Source organism: Epinephelus fuscoguttatus, linkage group LG5 (assembly GCF_011397635.1).
Source record: "Epinephelus fuscoguttatus linkage group LG5, E.fuscoguttatus.final_Chr_v1".
NCBI lineage: Eukaryota > Metazoa > Chordata > Actinopteri > Perciformes > Serranidae > Epinephelus > Epinephelus fuscoguttatus.
The window spans coordinates 35401394-35417897 of NC_064756.1; the positions used below are offsets into that span (position 1 = coordinate 35401394).

At 40.4% G+C, this 16504-nt stretch overlaps 1 protein-coding gene, 1 non-coding gene and 1 pseudogene across 3 annotated transcripts; 2 read left to right on the forward strand and 1 right to left on the reverse strand.

Annotated features, from left to right (window-relative positions):
• Positions 1–23: 23 nt before the first annotated feature.
• LOC125888787 (V-set and transmembrane domain-containing protein 5) lies at positions 24–4390 on the reverse strand. Of its 2 annotated transcripts, XM_049576389.1 has the most exons (5): positions 3996–4390; positions 3461–3824; positions 1883–2209; positions 811–954; positions 24–332 (listed from the first exon to the last, which is right to left on the reverse strand). In XM_049576389.1, exons 2-5 carry the CDS (start codon positions 3534–3536, stop codon positions 301–303), a joined length of 579 nt encoding a protein of 192 aa, XP_049432346.1. In that variant the 5' UTR covers positions 3537–3824; positions 3996–4390; the 3' UTR covers positions 24–300. The 2 variants fall into 2 exon arrangements, with proteins under 2 accessions (XP_049432346.1, XP_049432345.1); XM_049576388.1 differs by lacking the exon at positions 3996–4390 and having other exon boundaries at positions 3461–3952.
• A 10103-nt stretch (positions 4391–14493) lies between these two features.
• LOC125889570 (U2 spliceosomal RNA) lies at positions 14494–14704 on the forward strand (annotated as a pseudogene).
• A 1063-nt stretch (positions 14705–15767) lies between these two features.
• On the forward strand, positions 15768–15931 carry LOC125889569 (U1 spliceosomal RNA). The gene has a single exon (XR_007449465.1). It is a non-coding gene; the product is annotated as a U1 spliceosomal RNA (small nuclear RNA).
• The last annotated feature ends 573 nt before the right edge of the window (positions 15932–16504 follow it).

The window sequence follows — 16504 nt, forward strand, 5'->3', positions numbered from 1 at the left end:
GTGAAAGAAAACCACACCATTCATTTGCTCAGACAATAAATACAGTATGTATTGTTTTTTCAGTGCCATGGATGATATATTTACATTCAATCCAGTGTCCACAGCAGTGAGCTGTAAATGCATGTGTATTCAATACAAATGTAAACATCTTGGTACACAGTTTTTCTTTTTTCAAGCCATCTGGCTGTAAGTAACTTGTTGGATTAAAAAAATGCAGTTATTTTATATACATACATAACTTTTAAAAAGTCCAAGTTTGACAGACAGTCTCTCATGTGTTTTCCTGCAGCCTGATGTCCATCAAAGAGGCTGCAGCTCTGTTGCATCATTTTCTGCATAAAGGGAGAATAGCACTTAACATATTGACGTAACAAAGCTATAAATGACCTTTGTCCTCAAACACACCCCTGCTTAGACACAATAGATAACTTCAACCCACATTCACGCCCATTAAGCCATATTCATACATTCCACACAATGATGCAGCAGTAATAAAGTAAACTGTGAACTCCAGGGCAAACAAACCTCTCATATACACAACCTTATGAAAACATGGTTCTTTTTTCATGAAAATCAAGCATATAATATCTTTGTTTAAATATATATTTATCACTATCTAGACAAGTAGCATTACCTGCCATGTTTTACTTTTCTTTTTATTTACTCTTTACACCAAGATACTGTAATTACTCCCAGTGAGTTGTGAACTGAAGTTTATCTTGTGAAAGTTTCAGTGCAAACATCAGATTACACCACTGCTCCTAATAAAAGACCATGTACTTAAGAGACTTATTTCTCATGTTGTTTTACCTGGCATCTGTTTCCTGCGTCTCCATGCCACTATCTTCCTGTAGGCCTTGTCTAGTAGCCACATGGCCAGCATGAGAAGGCCAGCCAAACAGGCCAGTGCTAAGGCAGAGACAGACAGGTACTGAAGGTCCTCGTACAGCACCTCTGGAGGACAGGGACACAGGAGCCACACCATGTTTACCTCAAAACATTTAAAAAAGCCTCTTCATAGACTACTTTCCAGAGATGCAAACACAGGACACACATGAAGAGATGAGGTAACATGGTAGCAGGAAGACAATTATTGGGTTCAATGTCATGGTTGTGTCTAAGTTACAAAAACAAAATAATACAGTATGTATAATTATTGTCACAGTAATCCTTTTGACACTAAAATCAGGTCGTAAAGTTTATCAAAGATATAACTGCTCATGTTGCTTACTGATGAATAACTATGATAAACTCAAACTATATGCCAGATCTGAAGATCAAAAAATCACATATAATGTTCAAAATGTCACTCCAGACTGTTGCTACCTTCATAGATGCTGAAGTAACAGTCTGTACATCATTAATGTGTCCATAAAATGTGTGAGGTTGGCATTTTTTGCATTTTTTGTTTCTTTTTTATCTACTTTCATTCAGGGAAGTTTGTGTGTGTGTGTGTGTGTGTGTGTGTGTGTGTTATGTGCGTGTGCAGACAATTAGCAAACCTCGACAGGGCAATAACTGTTACCAAAACAAGTTTGAGCAAGGCATACTCGCAGTCAGACTGCCTCCGTGGAGCTTACAGCAAGACTCTGGCTGTTATTTCATGCTGGAATTAGTACCATAAGTGCTGAGAAAATCAGGTCACTGGCTGTAATTTGTTTTACATCCTGTTTTTTGGCCCACTCTTGCTGTTTTTATTGTAGTCTGATTTGCTGTTGCCTGTACTGGGCAGCAGGTATAAGAGTGTGAAAGCAAGCTCTGCTAATTTCCTTGAACCTATGACTCTAGCCTGCAAAGACATGGTCAAATTAGGTTTTCGAAAATGTAGCTGTCTTATCTATTGCATTGGGAATGACATACACAGAGGCCCAGACCCACTCACCATTCACTTTTAGGACAAATCCAGCGTCCTTGCTACTTCCTGCTGTTTCTGTGACAGTGACGACGTAGTATCCAGCGTCTTGCAGCCGCAGGTCTGACAGGCCCATTGAGCCATTGTTGAAGGCCTGCACTCTGCTGCTGTAATCCACTGTTATGTTGGTGTACACCCCCGGCCGCCAAGTCCCTATGGTGCGGCTCACCGCCCCTGACATAAAGGTCCATTGTATGGTGGGGATCCCGTTACAGGTAACATCCACTGAGAAAAACACATCCTCCTGCACCGACCTGGTCAGGCTCCTCTGGGGAGAATGGATGGAGATGGCTCCAGCTTCCAAAGTGAAAAGAATAAAGAGATGTGAAAAAGATGTAAAGATAAAACATGTTCAGATTCACTTTGAAATGAACAAATAAATACATATAAAGATATGGGGGCCACATTGGTAGATTACGTAAGTAGGTAGACAGGTAGGTAGACAGGTAAGAAGTCTTATTTCACACTGTATTCTTGTTACAATCACACCTTTACCTTCCTTTTTTAGCTCCTGTTCAACCTTCACCCAGGTAGGACCATAATTACAGGAGAAACATGCCAGTGTATGACACAATACAGCTCTATAAAAAGAAAATGTTTTACCTCACAGGTTTTGCATCTCATGACACTGTGGCTGGCAAATACTGTGACTCATTTGCATTTAATTCAAGCAGAAGTGTATAAATAGTAATGTGTTGTTCTGTTAGTTTTTCAAATTACAAGCCTCTTGCTGGAGGAATGAAACTTGTCAAACAAGCTGAGAAGTACCAGTTTGAATGTACCCAACAGCGTTGGCCTCCTTTCTGGTTTGGCCGCCCCTCATCAAATATTTTCACAGGAGTTTCAGTGGGGGATCTGGTTCTGCTGGTGGTATTTGCTTTATGAGACACAGGTAAAGAATTCCACCTGAGCATACCAATGCTGACTAATAAACAAGAAGACGGTGTGGGAAAAACTGCCTGTCCTTTTCTTCAGACATCACAGTTATAATAATGAGCAATAAACCTCCATAACTCCATAACACAAAATTCTTAGAAGAATCTATTTTTTAATTTTTTTTTTTTTTTTTTTTTTTTTTTTTAAAAAACATGCTTGTTTGTTTCCCATTAATTTTAGCAAAGAAGCTGGTCATGGTGTAGTTATTCTGTGCAGCTTAACTTCCAGTTGTAATTAAATCAGCTACTGCTCTTTCCCAATTCCTTTTCATTTTCTCTGGGATTCAGATTTTCTCAAGTGCACTGGGACCTTGGGTTCGGACCAGGACAATCTGATGTTTATGTGTACACAGCCATGTGTTCGTGACTGTGTTGTGTTGATCTACTTAGCCCTGGTATACAAGACAAGACACAGAACCTGATAAAATATCATGAATCTGTTCTCCAGTCTGAACTCCTGCCTGGTTCTCAATGTAAGACCCTTTTAAAAGGGCTGGGACCTTAGACCTGAGCAAATATAGGATTACCATAAAGGCATGCTCTCAAACACAATAGTCAAACACATGGGCTCTCTGGAGAGGATAAAATTATAGACATGTGCTGGATTGCTTACCTAGGTGACACATATATAATGTGATGCTGAGAAACACAGCAACATCTTGTACATCCCAGAGCCTGAAATGCCACATTGGAATCCCAGACCCATTGGTCGAACCGCAGTAAAAGAATCTCCTCCAGGTTATTTCACATTCTGAAGCGTCCTCCGTTCTGTCTGTCCTCACAAAACTGCCTCTTCTTGTTCTCACAGTTCCTCTTTCACTGTCCCTTGTACAGGTGTTTCTGTATGTGACTTTCCCCCCTTGTTTGTCTGAGAAATTGAAGTTCCTGTCACAGAAGTGCTGCAGTTCCTCTCCTCTCTCAGGACTGTGCTGGATTTCTCTTCATACCTGCGCAAGTCAGTGCCAGCCAGCCCACACCTATCAGACAGGTTCAGCCAGAGATTACTGAGCAAACATGTACTCAGCGTTCTGTGATCTCACACACACCCACCCACACATACACACACACACACACACACAATGCTACTAAACACACATACATCTTACTCAATTTACTTACTACCGTCACCCCGCCCAAAAAACACTCACCTGTATACGCAGACACACGATCACAAAAAATGAAACCAGAATAGGTTGTATCACTTGGTGCTCACGCTGTGACACACCTGGTAAAACATGTCAAACAGGAAGTGTGTATTCACACGTATGCACCAGGGAAAACAATGAAGACAATAACAGTGAACTGGCTGACTTAACTTTGGAAGATATGAATAAGGTGTTTGATTCTTTGCCTGTGTGTTGTGACATTTTCATCCCTCATTTCCTTTTTAAATCATGTTCACAGGATCTGGCTGTCAGAAACCTACATTTTTGTATTAATTTGCACAGTTTAGTCCTTTAAAACTCCACTGTAATGGATTTAGCTGCATCTACTGGAAGAAAAGGAATGGAATATTCATAACTATATTTTTGTAAGTTTATTATTACCTGAAAATAAGAATCATTATATTGTTACTACCTTAGAGTGAGCCGTTTTTATCTACATACAGAGTGGATCCTCTTCCACTGAGTCCACCATTTTTTTCTACAGCAGCCAGGAACAGACAAACTAAACACAAGCTCTAGATGGGGCCATTTGCATTTTCACATCGGCTACTGTAGGAGAAGTTTCAGTTTTATGACATCACCGCTAGATGCCAGTAAATCTTACACACCAGACCTTTAAAGGGGAACACCACCTATATGAAAAAGTCCAGTATGTTATTTTCATGGCCTAGGAAAGTTCAATCAATATTTCTGAACATACTACTACTCTCTTGTAAAGCCAGAAACCAAAGAAGGATAGGTCTCAAACTTGGGATGTTATTAGGTATAAAAGTCTGGAGCTGCTCCATAGACAATGAATGGGAGACTGATTGTGTGGATCCACAGGATGCTTATTTAATTTTCTTTACCCAAATGAGCTTTACTCTATCGTAGTGTTCTCAGTTCTGAAACAGAAAATGTACACATATATTTAGAACATTCCCCTGGGTGCTCTCAGTGTCATCTACAACATCTTTCACCTTTCACTGTCTGTGGAACAGCTCCGGGTTTCGAAAACTCTTTTCCTAAGATAATATATCCTACTATCCTACTATCCTACTATTAAATGGAGAAACCTCTGTCCCTCCGTCCGTCCGTCTGTCATCATCCGTTTTCCTCCTCACTGCTTTGACCTATTTCTCTGAACTTGCACATAGGCTTTCATCTTGGTCATGTGCAGACAGCCACGATGCCGTTTTTGCATTTTTCCCCACATTTCTACTGTTTATATTCGCGTTTTTTCCACTACCCATTCATACTGTGAGCGCCATTAGCAGCGCGAGCTGCGCGTGCGCGGAGACCACTTGGGAAACACCTGCGCACCTGGTACTTTCACCTTAGTGAAATGGGGTTCAATTCCCTACAGTGTCATTGCTAAAAGCCAAACACAAGACATTACAACAACTTCATAAACAACAAGTGATTAAACATATACACCTCAATCTGTATCCATATCAATCACAGACACATGTAGCCTTTCATCTTTCAGCTGACGCCTCCTTACCAAATTATATGCTTACTACAGCCACTGCACTAGTACTATACTATGACGCTTTTAATGACATTTTGATGACATACTATACTACAATGTTTTTTATGACATTTTGAATGACAAACTATATTTTGACGTTTTTAATGACATTTTGATGACATACTATACTACAATGTTTTTTATGACATTTTGAATGACAAACTATATTTTGACGTTTTTAATGACATTTTGATGACATACTACACTATGACGTTTTTTAATGATATTTTTTGATGACATACTATACTATGAGGTTTTTAATATTTTGATGACATACTATACTATGACGTTTTTTTATGATATTTTGACAACATACTATACTTGACGTTTTTTATATTTTGATGACATACTATGACGTTTTTTAATGATATTTTTTGATGACATACTATACTATGACGTTTTTTATATGTTGATGACATACTATACTTTGACTTTTTTTATATTTTGATGACATACTATACTATGACGTTTTTTTTATTATATTTTGATGACATACTATACTGCACGGTTTCTGTGTGTGTGTGTGTGTGTGTGTGTGTGTGTGAGTGTGAAATTCGAGTCATCAAAGGCCATATGGGCTGTGTTTCCGTTTTTTCTTGATGAAAAGAGCGCTCCCTGTCTTCTACTGGATGTGTGGTAGCATGTGTCTGCAGGTGCATGTTTGAAGCCCCCCCCCCCCACCCCCCACCCCACCCAAGAGGAGGAAAAGGAGGAGGAGGAGGAGCCACACAGTCAGGAGCCTCCAGAAAGTGGAGGCAGTGTGTCTTGTGCCCACAGTGCAGAAGGGTGTTGAACCAGTGCGCCAAATGTGGAGCACATGCATGCAAAATGCACCATACAGTGATCTGTGGTGTATGCCTTCAACTGTAAACACCCGGACATGACAAAACACATGACATCATATGACAAAAAAGGGCATAAAAACATATAAAACAATAAAAAATAATTAAAAACTTAATATCTATGGTTAGGTCTGAAGTTGAACTCTGATGCGGTGAAAGTGAATATATATACAGTACAGGCCAAAAGTTTGGACACACCTTCTCATTCAATGCGTTTTCTTTATTTTCATGACTAGTTACATTGTAGATTCTCACTGAAGGCATCAAAACTATGAATGAACACATGTGGAGTTATGTACTTAAGAAAAAAAGGTGAAATAACTGAAAACATGTTTTATATTCTAGTTTCTTCAAAATAGCCACCCTTTGCTCTGATTACTGCTTTGCACACTCTTGGCATTCTCTCCATGAGCTTCAAGAGGTAGTCACCTGAAATGTTTTCCAACAGTCTTGAAGGAGTTCCCAGAGGTGTTTAGCACTTGTTGGCCCCTTTGCCTTCACTCTGCGGTCCAGCTCACCCTGAACCATCTCAATTGGGTTCAGGTCCAGTGACTGTGGAGGCCAGGTCATCTGCCGCAGCACTCCATCACTCTCCTTCTTGGTCAAATAGCCCTTACACAGCCTGGAGGTGTGTTTGGGGTCATTGTCCTGTTGAAAAATAAATGATCGTCCAACTAAACGCAAAGCGGATGGGATGGCATGTCGCTGCAGGATGCTGTGGTAGCCATGCTGGTTCAGTGTGCCTTCAATTTTGAATAAATCCCCAACAGTGTCACCAGCAAAACACCCCGACACCATCACACCTCCTCCTCCATGCTTCACAGTGGGAACCAGGCATGTGGAATCCATCCGTTCACCTTTTCTGCGTCTCACAAAGACACGGCGGTTGGAACCAAAGATCTCAAATTTGGACTCATCAGACCAAAGCACAGATTTCCACTGGTCTAATGTCCATTCCTTGTGTTTCTTGGCCCAAACAAATCTCTTCTGCTTGTTGCCTCTCCTTAGCAGTGGTTTCCTAGCAGCTGTTTGACCATGAAGGCCTGATTCGCGCAGTCTCCTCTTAACAGCTGTTCTAGAGATGGGTCTGCTGCTAGAACTCTGTGTGGCATTCATCTGGTCTCTGATCTGAGCTGCTGTTAACTTGCCATTTCTGAGGCTGGTGACTCGGATGAACTTATCCTCAGAAGCAGAGGTGACTCTTGGTCTTCCTTTCCTGGCTCGGTCCTCATGTGTGCCAGTTTCGTTGTAGCGCTTGATGGTTTTTGCGACTCCACTAGGGGACACATTTAAAGTTTTTGCAATTTTCCGGACTGAATGACCTTCATTTCTTAAAGTAATGATGGCCACTCGTTTTTCTTTAGTTAGCTGATTGGTTCTTGCCATAATATGAATTTTAAGAGTTGTCCAATAGGGCTGTCGGCTGTGTATTAACCTGACTTCTGCACAACACAACTGATGGTCCCAACCCCATTGATAAAGCAAGAAATTCCACTAATTAACCCTGATAAGGCACACCTGTGAAGTGGAAACCATTTCAGGTGACTACCTCTTGAAGCTCATGGAGAGAATGCCAAGAGTGTGCAAAGCAGTAATCAGAGCAAAGGGTGGCTATTTTGAAGAAACTAGAATATAAAACATGTTTTCAGTTATTTCACCTTTTTTTTTTAAAGATATTTTTTGGGCATTTTGCCTTTAATTGACAGGACAGGTAAGTGTGAAGGGGGGAGAGAGAGAAGGGGGGATGACATGCAGCAAAGGGCCACAGGCTGGATTCGAACCCGGGCCGCTGCGGCAACAGCCTTGTATATGGGGCGCCTGCTCTACCACTAAGCCACCGACACCCCATTTCACCTTTTTTTGTTAAGTACATAACTCCACGTGTTCATTCATAGTTTTGATGCCTTCAGTAAGAATCTACAATGTAAATAGTCATGAAAATAAAGAAAACGCATTGAATGAGAAGGTGTGTCCAAACTTTTGGCCTGTACTGTATATATGTACTGCATTTTTATTTCACTTTTATGAGAGGGACCATTTTGGATCCCTAGGTTAACAAGTGTATAGTAATTTTTAAAGGTACCTCAAGTGTTAATTTAGCTTAATTTTTAAAAATATAACATGTACAGATCATCTATTTGGTTGGTTGTATATTGCATGCATCAATACATTTTCATTTTTACAAAGTGCAACTCCTGCATTGTGGAATAACCACTGCAATACAAAATCATTTATTGCAACTTGTGTGGTAATTTAAGACATATTGTATTCAAACTGTTAATGCAATGCAGCAGATTATGATAAAATGCGGTTGTTATTACACAGTAAAATGAAAGTGTATTGGGCTACATTTTGTCAGTTATTACATAGCGCGGTATTATTGCATTATGTGTTGTTGCCCATTTTAGATTCATAGCCCACTGAATTACAATTAGTGATGCATCAATGTGTAAACGTCACTGTAATTGGCTATTTTCCTACTTTATATACTGCTGGGTATCATCATTTATTAGTCGATTTAAAGTGTATGATAATATAAAGATAAGATGTAGATAGATGTAAACTACTAATGAAGTAGTCAGTCACTATAGTGAAAAAAAAGCATGAGTAAGATGCCCACGTAACTACGTTACGTCATACTGCGCACGTTCAAGTTAACGTCAGTTTGCGCATGGTCCAACGACATTACGTAGCCAAATTATGTACAGTTACTGGTTGTGGTCTGTCGCGAGAGTACGCCGCAGAGTAACAGAGTGAAGAAGACAGCTTTCAGTGAGTTAATTTTGACTAGTTAACTGAAAATTTCTTGAGAAGTATCCATTCAGGTAACAATTTCTGACGAGGGCAAAATGTTGTCGGCTATTTGGGAGTGTTTTCCTCTCACCGCAGCGCCGCTGTTCTGCTTTACGAGGTAAATGCTAGCTAGCTCTTAGCTCATACCCAGCATGCTAACCTCAATTTACTTTAGTTTTTTTTGTCGTTTTCAGCCTTTGCATGGTTTAAACTAAGCACCGTTAACACTTTGTTTCATCCAGATAGCAGTGGAAGGCATGTTAGCCTGTCCAGACTGACCACCAGCCGCCACAGCAGTGTGTTGCTTCACCTCCATGTCCGTCTCCCGCGAAGGTAACTTAACGGTACAGAGAAAAGTCGGTAAGTCTAACGTTATGTTTGTCACCGTTACCTTACATCAGTCTGTGTAGCATGTTAAATTAACGCGTCAATGCATTGATATTGAGCGGTTTCGTTAAAGTTGTTGTGTAAGAATTTAACTGTTAAGCATCGACTTCAGTTTGGTAGAGCATCGTGTGATGGTGTGGCCCTGTCTCTATGTGGTGTGGAGACACCACTGACCTGGTCAGTCAGTGGTCAAACACCGCTGGTATGTATCTCAAGGTTAGTCATTACTCCGCGTTCACTTTGCTTAAAACGTTCAGTCAGTACAATGGCATTTTATACAGACCACCCAAGGGAGCTGACGGTGACATTATGTAACCATTTGACCTGCTGCCATCTTCTCCAGACATCGCTGAGTGGATATTTCAGTTGTTTCGGATGAATACCAGAGCTTGGGCTCAACTCTGAACTGTCAGTAATGATTGCATTTGAAGTGTGTAGTTAGCTCTCTTCTCCACCAGAGACCGCTATAGGATCTCTATTTGTCGTTGTGAAGTGAGTGTCAAATTGTAAAAACATAATTTCCTACCGAGCACAATTTCGTTACACGCCATTACGTTAAATTGAAAGAAGATATACACATGTATCATCATTAAATATATCATAACCTGTTATTAAAGGGTAGTTTGATTTCTCAGTTGTTTCTTCTTTTCGACCTCCTATTGGACTGAAGCGTACCACGTGCCCAGGAAGACACAAGAAGGCGCGTTTACTAAAACATGTTTATAATTAAAATCGCAAAGAAAAACAGCCCCAGTGTTACATCATCTCAAATGTGCACTGTTCTTATTTTATATGGTGACCGCCCAAAAAAGTTACAGTTCAGATCCCAATCCGTCAGTGAGGGTGACTGTGCTGTGAATTAGTCCTTTACCTCAGACATATTTACAGTTTCGCTTCTCAGCCTTTTGGTCTGTTCTTATCAGTTTAATATCTGAGCCTGTGTTGGACTGAAGGGCTGAACCTCTACCAGCGGAGGATACTGCCAACGTGTCCAGCACCTCCATTCCCCCAGTCAGCAGCCATGAAGCTGTTCAACTGAATGTCTCCACCCCCGATTCAGCACTGCCTACCCAGCTTCAGAGAGGACCAGTTTCCCCTCCAGGAAGCAGGCATTATGTTAGACTCCTTGCTCGCCAATCTGCCTGCCTTCACTTCAGACCCTGAAACCCCAACCGAGAGAGGGAACCTGCTCTTGGAAGGTGCAGCAGCCCTGCCATCTTCAGTTCCTCTGTTCGAGAGCCCACCAGAAGACTCATCCAATCCATCCAAGAAACGTCCACTGGAGTCATCTGCATCCGGTGAATCATCCCTTCTTATGGTCCCAGGATCTTCTGGGAACATGTGGCCAGCTTCCCCTTCCACATCCACCCCCTTTCTTGAAGCGGACAAAGTTGAGGCCTTCTCTTCCACTACCCACATTAAAGAAATCTGTAATACTGTGACAGAGGCCAAGCCAAAAAAAGCTAAAAAGAAAAAATAATTATGAAACATGGCCTTTGTCCCTAACCCCCCACCTCTTCTTCCATGCCCCTTCTTTCTATTGCATCCCTCAACACTAGAGGCCTCAATGACCCTGTAAAATGCCTCTCTGCTTTTAATTTTTTGAATGGTGAGAAGAATAGCATCTTTTTACTTCAAGAGTGTAACATCGCCTACAGAGACAATTATAAGGTTTTTGAAGGTAGATGGAGTTTTGGCCCATCTGTCTCGTCCGGGGACAATAAAAATAGGTCATCAGGGGTTGCGATATTATTCAAGGGACATGATTTTTCAATACAGAGGGTGCAGCGTACTATAGATGGAAGGCTGCTTTGCATTGACATTGAATGGCGCCAGTCTAAATTTAGAATAATAAATGTTTATTGTCCTGCTGATCGTAATGGTTGCCTAGAGACTGTCAACGCAATTCAACCACTACTTTTATGCGGAAGAGATGTTGTCCTGGGTTGGGACTTTAACTGCCTCATTAATATAAAGGACAGAATGACCTCATCCAAGGTCAGGCTGGATTCTAGTTCTGAGGCCTTGAAGAACCTGATCCAGGATTTTCGACTAAAAGACTCTTTCCGTGGAACAAATCCTAATACACCTGGTTATACTTGGTCCAACGGATCAACCCATTCTTGTATTGATTTTTTATTTTTATCTAAGGGTTTGCAGGTTACAAATGCTTCAGTAGAACCGTTGTTTTTCAGTGACCACTCCAAAGTGGAATGTACTATATTACTTAGAAATGATGGCAAAACAAGTGGAAGGCCGTGGAAACTAAATGTGTCCTTGCTCCAAAATTCAAATGTGGTTGCGAAGTTCAGAGTAAAGTTAAAACTATGGTCATCATTACAGTTCACATTTAACTCTGTGGGAGACTGGTGGGAAGATCTCAAAAGTAGGGCTATGAATTTTTTTAAAATAGAGGGTAAGAGAATAGCAATGGAAAAACGCTTATATTGCAAAAGAAAGCAAACAAAACTACAGCGTTTATATACAATGGCTCATGCAGGGTTTGATGTGGCAGAGGAGATAACTAATCTCAAGGAGATTATGAGTCTCTCTGCTGAGGCCACTAAAGGTCTCTTATTACGTAGTAGGGTCCATCATATCGAAAATAATGAAAAATGCTCTAGATATTTTTTTCAGGAAGTCGCTAGTAGCAAAACCACCATAGATTCATTGCTGGATGAAAACAGGAAAGATCTAATGAATATTACAGACATTCTCTCTAGAGTACAAACCTTTTACTCAGATTTGTATAAAGAAGAACAGATAGATCCTAGAATTCTTCACAGCCTTTTGAGTAAAGTGGATACAGGTGGGGATGAAAGTTTTGATATGCTTGATAAGGACTTAACTGTTAATGAACTGTCAAAAGCCTTGGAGAGTATGGAAAACAATAGAGCACCTGGGGCCGATGGGTTACCCAAGGAGTTTTATGTAACCTTTTGGGAAGAACTGAAAGTCCCTCTCCTCAATGTGTTTAATGAAAGCCCGCAGAATGGTAGCTTACCACAATCATTAAGAACGGGTATCATTTCCTTATTGTTTAAAAAAGGTGATAAAAAAGAGATAAAGAACTGGCGCCCTCTTACTCTGCTGGGGGTGGACAGGAAAATCCTTGCCAAAGCTCTCTTTTTTCGCTTGGCAGGGCAGGTAGTAAAAGAGGATCAAACATGCGCAGTACCAGGTAGGAGCACGAGTGACAACCTTGCACTAGTTAGAGACTCTTACCTTTATGCAGCAGACCGCAGTTTGCCACTATGCATTTGCGGGTTGGATCTTGAAAAAGCGTTTGATAAAATTAGTCATAGTTACATCAAAGAAGTATTAGCCAAACTGGGCGTTGGCCCTAAGCTTAGAGCATGGGTAAACCTTCTCTATACAGACTGTGTAAGTAAGGTTATTGTCAATGGTCACTCTACAGAAAGTTTTGAAGTTCATTCAGGTGTCAGACAGGGATGCCCGCTATCTGTCATGCTGTTTATTTTTGCCATTGAGCCTTTGGCCTGTGCCATAAGACAAGATCCCTCCATTCATGGCCTCCCTGTCCCCGGAAGCGGTGGGCACAAGGCCAAATTATCTTTGTATATGGATGACTTGACTGTTTTTTGTTTAGACAATAGGTCGGTGGTTAATACACTGTATTGGTGCGAGCAGTTTTCTCTCGCATTCAGTGCTAAACTCAATAAGACAAAAAGCGAAATCTTGTACTGCAACTGGCTGGAATCCAAATTAAATCTAGGCCTGGTTATAAGGGAAGAGAGGATCAAAATATTAGGAATTGAGTTGGAAAAGATATGGTGAGAACAAATTGGGAGAAAAAACTTCCTAAGATTAGGGGTAAATTGCTGAAGTGGGAAAAAAGAGAACTCACCTTTACAGGGAAGGTACTTGTGATTAATGCGGAGATCCTTGCCCCCCTGACGTTCCTTGGTGCAACTTTACCTGCCCCCAGGTCTTTTATCGCATCCCTAAGAAGATGCGTTTCTCAGTTCTTATGGGGTGCACAACAGGAGCGAATTAAAAGAGAAATTATGCATAGACCATTAAGTAAAGGGGGGAAGGAGGTGCCTGATCTGGCTGCAAAATTGGAAGCACTGTTTTTAACTCCCATACTGAATGCTGTACTAAATGAAAGTAAGACAAGTCTTTGGGGTAATTTTGCTAAATTCTGGGTTGGACACCAGGTACTAAAAAAAAGCAGGAATTAGGTTTCCCCTGGATACCCCGCATGCAGAAAATAGACCTCTACTCTATGAGAAAGTAATATCCTTTGTTAAATCCGGGAACTGGGTAAAACTTTCATTGGGACAAGTGAACAGAGTAGATATAGAGGAATGCTTAAAACCCCCAAAATTAAAAGTGGTGCCTGTTGATAAATTAATTGAAGATGAATGTCTTAAAGTGTGGAAAAATGTTAATGCACAGTTTCTTTTAAATGAATATAAAGATATAGCATGGCAAATAGTACACAAGTGCCTGCCAACTAGGGAATTTTTTAAAGAGAAGAGGGTGCTCTGTGAGCTCTTTGTGTCCAAGGGTGGGCTATGGGGGGGGGGGGGGTGGTGATTAATTGTGTTAAAGAAGCCATATGGAGGAGTAAAAATGTGATGGTTTTTAAAAATTTTTGCTGTCAACAGAATCCACAACAAATCTAAGTCTAACATTGACAAGGGACTATCTGTTAAGAGATAAGAAAAAAATATAAAAATCGGGAATGCAAAGATCTGTGGAAAATAGGAAATTGTAATATATCCAAAAAGCTGTTAGAAATAGCCTACTTTTAACACCTCTAAAGGTGTGGGTCTGTATTATTCACAATTATTATTGTTCTATTTTGCAAACATGAGTGTGCATACATGAATCTGAGTGTATATACATATTGCCCTATGTCATGTATAATGGATTTGTTTTCTTAAAAAACCTTATTGTGGGATTTAAGTGGTAAAATTTTATCTCTTTGCTTGAACTAAATAAACGTCTAAAAATCAATCAATCTGTTCTTATCAGTTTATCAGTTCTCAGTTTATCAGTTCTTATCATCCCCTACCCGGGGACCATATATTAAATTGATTTTTGGAGCAGGGAGATGGAAAATGGGCTTGTTCTGTCCACTCCATGCATCGACTTGGTATTACAGTATCTCCAGGAACGGTGCACCCCCTTCTTAATTGTGAAAATGAATTCTCCTTTCAACGCTGTTATAATGAGGGAAAAGTCGTGCTTGTTCCATGTCATTCCACTTCCCCAGTAATGTTGAATACACATAGATGAGCTCCTATCAGTTTGTGCAAAGTGTTTTCTTATTGATATTTGGTAATTTTTAACTTTATTAAGAGTGTACATTATTCCCATTTAAAAGCCCAGGGCAGCAAAGTTGACATGTTGCTGTAAAATAAAGCAGTGACTGCTTAGTGAAACAGGGAGATTGTTAATCAGAATGTGCTGTGTTCACCATCCTTTTCACCTGTGGAAAACTAAGATATTTTGTTTCTTGGTAGGTCCTCTAACTTCATCACATATTAGCTTTGAAATGAACTGTCAGTTCAGTCTGGTTATCAGACTCACTCATAACCCAAAAAGTGAAAATCCTGTTACTGTAGCTGTTGTTTTCCAGTCTGCCTCCACTGACATATCAAAAAATGGTAAAAACACTGCACATGTGTGCACTTAATTTTCTGTTATTATTTATATTGGTTCTTTGTGCTGTTAGTTACATAGAGAAGCACATTGGAAATGTGTTTATTAAACAGTGTAGTTCACTCTCCAGACCAATAGGTGGCAGTATGTCAGTTGCTCACCAGCAGCAAACAAAGAAACAGGAAGTGGTTGTAATGTGAGAAAACAAGTGTGTGTTTTTAGTCTTTTCTCTGAATTTCAGATGTGGATCAAACAACTTTTGACTGCAGTATGATTCAGCTACGTGTCACTGAACCTGCTGTTGGGCTGTTACTCATTTGATGGAGGTGAAATAGATACAAGTGGTGATTTCAGTCAGCTTTCAATATGGAACCACAGCATTGCATGATGGGATATCCACCAGCTTTTCTTAAGCAAAGTGTTACTAATCTTTGTCAGCCATGGTGCAAAATGTTTCTTTTGTGTTAAATTCCCGTCGATTATCAGCTCCTGTACAGTCTCTGGTTTTGGTGATTTCCATATTGCCAGCACCATCAGTTAGCACCGTATGACTGTGAATGACTGGCCTGTCTCTGAGATTTGGAACTCATACTTACCTGGCAGGGGAGATACCATGATCAAGAAGGTGGTTCACCCAGGGCGAGGCTTAGTCATTGCACTCCGATTGAGCTGACCTCTGCGAATTCCCCAAATGTGGGAATCTCGACTGCATAATTTCTGGTAGTGGGGGACTGCGTTCGCGCTCTCCCCTGGTCATGTGTTAAAGGAAAAAGGGTTAGGTTTTGAGTTTCCAATTTTTAAAAGGAGTTGGATTGAGGTTTAGTGTTGTAGCTATTTATTCAGACACAATAAATCAACAATATGGAATACATTTTCATGTATTTTCATGGATATGGTTCCATAGGTGCAAATACAATAATGAAATTTTTAATTAATAATAATAATACAGTGTAACATGCACAGTATTATACCATATTATTATCATTACTATAGCTTATACCATACTATACAAAATAATATTATGTTATCCTGTCTTGCTACATTATATACTACATTACAATTCTATTATGTTGCTATATTAAAACAAAAAACCACGAAGTGCAGGGGTCCAGGCTGCGATAAAATGGTCGCATTGTGACTGTCTTTGGAGTCAGTGCGAGTATTTTTATTTTTTACAACTACTCGCTCGTCCGCAACCTGCAAATTTGCGGGCGACTTCTTTTTCATGCTGTAAAACGAGGAAGCGAGTCTGCCAGTGTGGGCTAATGTGTGTGAGACGGGAACAGAGTCAGAGGGTGAGTGATGTCGAGTGCGAGGATTACGTC

What these genes read in the sequence shown, in the direction of transcription:
- LOC125888787 (XM_049576389.1), bottom strand. Translation starts at nt 3,536, where the DNA reads ATGTGGCATTTCAGGCTCTGGGATGTACAAGATGTTGCTGTGTTTCTC. An exon ending in ATTTGTCCTAAAAGTGAATG is followed by an intron (nt 955 to 1,882) that starts GTGAGTGGGTCT and finishes CCTGTCCTCCAG; the next exon opens with AGGTGCTGTACGAGGACCTT. An exon ending in ACGCAGGAAACAGATGCCAG is followed by an intron (nt 333 to 810) that starts GTAAAACAACAT and finishes CCCTTTATGCAG; the next exon opens with AAAATGATGCAACAGAGCTG.